At 57.5% G+C, this 5213-nt stretch overlaps 1 protein-coding gene across 1 annotated transcript in view; it reads left to right on the top strand.

The window, feature by feature from the left end:
- RDH13 (retinol dehydrogenase 13 (all-trans/9-cis)) overlaps positions 1 to 2837 on the top strand; it is a 13905-nt gene extending 11068 nt beyond the window's left edge. The window contains exons 6-7 of the mRNA XM_005871024.2: positions 31 to 132; positions 1828 to 2837. Coding sequence (XP_005871086.1) covers positions 31 to 132; positions 1828 to 2036 — 311 coding nt within the window. The 3' untranslated portion in view covers positions 2037 to 2837. The remainder of the gene's footprint in view (positions 1 to 30; positions 133 to 1827) is intronic.
- Positions 2838 to 5213: the final 2376 nt, after the last annotated feature.

The following is a 5213-nucleotide window of genomic DNA, read 5'->3' as shown; positions in this document are numbered from 1 at the left end:
CCGCCCCCCGTCCTTCCCTTCTCTCCCCAGGCACAGGTGTGACGGTGAACGCGCTGCACCCCGGCGTGGCCAGGACAGAGCTGGGCAGGCACACGGGCATGCACAGCTCGGCCTTCTCCAGCTTCACGCTCGGTAAGCCCCCTCCTGGCCTGGGGACCCCTCGCTGAACCCCTGCCCTCCCAGCCGGGGGCCCAGGAACCTCCTGCAGGGTTTTAAGACCAATGGGACATCTATAGGTATTTAGAAAGATTTATTAGGAGAAAGTGGCTCAAAAGTTCCACGATCAAAAGATTTAGAAGATTTAAAAAGGTACATGAAGGAAGAGGAAAGATTATTGCCAAATGAAATAAAGAATGAAGTCCCACGATCCGCCCTCGGCCCGCCCTCGGCCCGCCCTCGGCCCGGGAAAGCCGACGTTGTAGTTGCAGTGAGTCCGCAGCCAGGTGCGCCCAGGTCTGACCTAAGACCAATGGGACATCTATAGGTATTTAGAAAGATTTATTAGGAGAAAGTGGCTCACGATGTGTGGAGGCTGAGGAGTCCCACGATCCGCCCTCGGCCCGGGAAAGCCGACGGTGTAGTTGCAGTGAGTCCGCAGCCGGGCGCGCCCAGGTCTGACGGGAGATGGAGATGACGTCCCAGCTCAAGCAGAGATCGAATTCTCCCTTCCTCACCTTTTTCTTTTTCATTTTTAAAAAATATTTTGATTGATTTCAGAGAGGAAGGGAAAGCGAGAGAGAGAGAGAAACATCAATGATGAGAGAGAATCATTGATTGGCTGCCTCCCGCATGCCCCCCAGTGGCGCTCGAGCCCGCAACCCAGGCACGTGCCCTTGATTGGAATCGAACCTGGGACCCTTTGGTCTGCAGGCCGATGCTCTATCCACTGAGGCACACCGGCCAGGGCAGAACAAGTCACTTTTCTGTGTGGAGCCTGAGAATAGCCCCAGGAAACAGGCCAGGGCCCATCTGACTGATGAGAAAGCCACGTCTCAGAAGGGGGGGAGCCTGTGGAGCCATCTCGAGTCCGCTAACTCGCTGTGCCACCCAGGGGAGCGGCTGCACCTCTCTGAGCCTCAGCGCCCTCCTGCAGAGGGAGGGCCTGCGTCGGCGTCCCTGGGAGGAGGCCTCCCGTAACCGGGCCAGCACAGCGCCTGGCCCAGATCGAAGGGGAACAGTTAGAACTTGACAGCTAGCATTTATAACCCTGAAAAACACGGAGTGGGTGCTACCAGGTGGCACGGATCTTAAGCTGGAGACAGTCAATAATAAAAGTTATTTAGCCCTGGCCAGTTTGGCTCAGTGGATAGAGCATCGGACTGCAGACCAAAGGGTCCGGGTTTGATTCCAGTCAAGGGCACATACCTTGGTTGCAGGCTCCTCCTGGGCCCAGGCCCTGGTCGGGGCTCATGCAGGAGGCAACCAATCGATGTGTTTCTCTCCCATCCATGTTTCTCTCTGTCTTTCCCTCTCTCTTTTACTCTCCCCCAAAATCAATAGAAAAACATCCTCCGGTGAGGACTAACAACAAAAAAAAGTGATTTTAAAGCAAGATGGGGTATGGTGGGAACTCGGGGCTTGATGGAAAGGAGGGAGAGCCTCCATTTGCCTGGGGAAAGCCAGGAGGGCTTCCTGGGGGAGGCAGCTTCTGGAGGGAGGTGCTAGGGAAGGGGATTCCTGGTGGCGGGAACCGCAGGAGCAAAAGCCCGGAGGGACTTCCGGCCAATGTCCGGCCTCCCTGGGCCCTGTGTCTTGGGGGGGAGCAGGGCCTTTTGCATCCTCCTCTGTGAATGCCTGTGGACTGAACGCTCTGTGGGCTGGTTGCAGGGCCCATCTTCTGGCTGCTGGTCAAGAGCCCCCAGCTGGCGGCCCAGACCAGCACCTACCTGGCCGTGGCCGAGGAACTGGAGGGCGTTTCGGGAAAGTATTTCGATGGACTCAGAGAGAAGGCCCCGGCCCCCGAGGCTGAGGATGACGAGGTGGCCCGGCGGCTCTGGGCTGAAAGCGCCCGTCTGGTGGGCTTGAAGGGGTCCTAGGGGGTCCCCTGCGTGGGGCCAGCCCTTCCCCCAAAGCACCTGGGAGCAGGTGTGAAAACCATCAGGATGGAGCCGCAAGATCAAGGCTGGCTGCCACGCCCACGCCACCCTCTAGGTGGCAGCATCGGCCAAGCCTTCAAAGCAAGGCCCCTGCCTGCCTGCCACGCCCGCAGCCGCCGCTAGATGGCAGCATTGACCAAGGAATGCCGGCTGCCATGCTCACACCGCCCTCTAGGTGGCAGCATCGGCCTTTCCACGCTCCCTCTCTCTCTCCTGGCCGCGGGGGAACTGGGCTGCAGGTGCGCACCTGAGCCAGGGGCTGCCGCAGGTGAGCCAGGCCATCAGCTGCTTCCCCTGGGAACTGCTGGGGAAGGAGCCAGGCCCTCCGACGTGGGCCACGGTGCGGGGCAAGGTGTCTGCTAGACACGATCGAGTTCATGGCTCACCCATGGTTCTCCTCTCTGAGCCTCAGTTTCCCCAACTGGAAAGTGTGCAGAATCCCTGGACTACCTCCCAGGATGGCGTGCTGAGCATGTCTTGCCAGGGAGAATTTCCTGAGGGTCTTTGTGTGCCAGAGCCTGGCCGGGTGTGGGGGAAAGAGGGGTAGTAGTGGGGGGGGGTGCTGTACCCCGAGACCAGGCAGACACACACCTGGACCATTATCCCCGAGTGGCGCCCCCGCGGACAGGTGAGCAACGCACCAGCTGCTGCTGCTGCGGGCCCAGGACGCCCGGGGTCACGACCTTCCCCTGCCCTGTGGACTCACAGACTTGCTCTTTAATAAATAATGATAAAAATCTAGCTGAGTCATAGCTTTCACTGCTTCCTCCGGGCATGTGGGGAAGTCCCATGGGCTCATGTATTTCTTCCTGTTTTTTTTTTAGATCTTGCCATTCACATTCTAGGCTTCTTTTTTTTTTTTTTAGATCTTGCCATTCACATTCTAGGTTTCTTTCTTTTTTTTTTTTAACCCTTGGTAAAAATTTATCCAAGAAACAGGATACACGTACATTTTAAAACACGAACCATTAGAGCCCGGCCGGCGTGGCTCAGTGGTTGAGCAATCGACCCAGGAGACAGGAGGTCACCCGGTTCGATTCCCGGTCAGGCCACAGGCCCAGGTTGCAGGCTCCATCCCCAGCGTGGGGCGTGCAGGAGGCAGCCGATGGATGATTGTCATCATTGATGTTTCTATCTCTCCCTCTCCCTGCCTCACGGAAATCAATAAAAGGAAAGGCTCCTGCCCTGGCCAGTTTGGCTTAGTGGATAGAGCGTCGGCCTGTGGACTAAAGGGTCCCGGGTTTGATTCTAGTCAAGGGCATGTGCCCAGGTTTCGGGCTCGATCCCAGTAGGGGCCGTGCAGGAGGCAGCTGATCAATGATTCTCATTGATGTTTCTCTCTCTCCATTCTTCTCTGAAATCAATACAAATATATATTTTAAAAAAGGCTCTTAAGAATGAGTTACAACAGGGGGGTGAGGACATGAGTGGGGGCATGGGGGGTAATGTGGGGATAAGGACACATGTAATAACTTAATAAAGTAATTAAAAAAAGAATGAGTTACTAATTAAAAAAAATTAAAATCCCTTAATCAACAACTTTAATCCCCCTCATCCCAGGTGCCTCCTCCACCCCCTTTGCCACGGGAAGGGGTGGTTTTGGGGGAGCAGGATGTGGATGCCTTTGGGGGCGCCCCCGTCCTGTCTTCCACTCTGTTCCTTTCACACCCCTGCTTTCTTAGCCTTTCTCACGGCCATGGGCTCCCCTCACGAGGTCCCCACCGATTCTGCTTAAAGGAGGCAGAATTACCGGCAGAATATCCGTCCCGTGTTAGGAGCAAATCAACTGAAATGAGACGTTATCGCCAACTCCCCAGATAGGGCAGCCAGTCTGGCCTCAGCCACGTGCAGGCGGCTGGCGGCTTGCGGTTTCGAGCCACAAACCCCTCAGACCGACATCCGCTTCCTTTTCGGAACCGAGAAACCTCAGACCACAGACATTGTCTCACACACACACTGAGGTCACCCTTCTCTGGGCCCCGGAGGCCCTGGGCGGCTCCCAAGCCCAGCGCTAACCTTCGGAGGTGAAAGGTGATGAAACCCCGTCTGAAACCATCTCAAAGCCACAGCCGCCCAGACCGGAGACTGTGGCAGAGCAACCAGCAGCCGGAGGAAGTGGAGGAGAAAGGGCTGTGGGTTAGCGGGGGGCGGGGTGCACGCTTCACAGAAAGGCAGCCAAGTCGGGGTGAAGCTTTCGTAGGCTCTTAGGGGCCTGGGGACTGTGCCAGGAGGCCCAGCTGCTGGCGACAGGCGCTGGCCGGGTGCCCGCTGGGCTGGTGTTCACCCGGCTGGGCGCTGTGGCCCAGGAGACACCCGGCTCTGGTTGAGGGACATGGAAACCATCCCACCTGCCTGACTGGTGACCATCACCAGGGGCCACTTCACCCCGAGGCTGGGCGTCTGTGGCGGGTTGATGGTGGCCCCTAAAGTTATGTCCATCCCTAGCCGGTGTGGCTCAGTGGATAGAGTGTCGGCCTGCAGACGGAAGGGTTCGATTCCAGTCCAGGGCACATGCCCGGGTTGCAGGCTCGATCCCCAGTAGGGGGCGTGCAGGAGGCAGCCGATCAATGATTCTCTCTCATCTCATTGATGTTTCTCTCTCCCTCTCCTGCTCTGAAATCAATAAAAAAAAAATATATATATTTTAAAAATATGTGGCCCATCCACACAAGGACATATTGTCCTGGGAGGGAAACGTCGCGTTCAGTGGAGAAACACTGAGACAGCCGGACCGGGGTCCCTGTATGAGGCTGTCAGCTTCAGGACCAGGGAGCGGGCGGCGGGGGAGATGGACCTACTACTCCCGGGCGGCGCGCAGTGGGACCACAAATCGCGTCTGCACCTGTGGCTCATCGGGATGGGGCTCGGCGGAGGCCGGTGGGCACCGCGCTGGCTGCGTCAGTGGCTTTAGGGTTTGACATCGTCATGGAAACAGAGCGAATGGTGAAAGGCTGTGGCAACCAAGAACGAGTGTCCCCGGAGAGCAGCCGGTGCCTGGGAAGGCGCATGTGAAATCGGGGTTTCCTCCAGCAGATGGGCTCCCCGAAAGTCACGCCCGCCCGGGGGCTTGTCACAGAGGCGGAGCTTCCCGGGAAGGGAAACGCGCAGCCTCGGGAC

The sequence above is a fragment of the Myotis brandtii genome, unplaced genomic scaffold (assembly GCF_000412655.1).
Source record: "Myotis brandtii unplaced genomic scaffold, ASM41265v1 scaffold3278, whole genome shotgun sequence".
Classification (NCBI taxonomy): Eukaryota; Metazoa; Chordata; class Mammalia; order Chiroptera; family Vespertilionidae; genus Myotis; species Myotis brandtii.
Note: the sequence above shows the minus strand (reverse complement) of the source record. Positions and strands in the feature narration are given on the sequence as shown.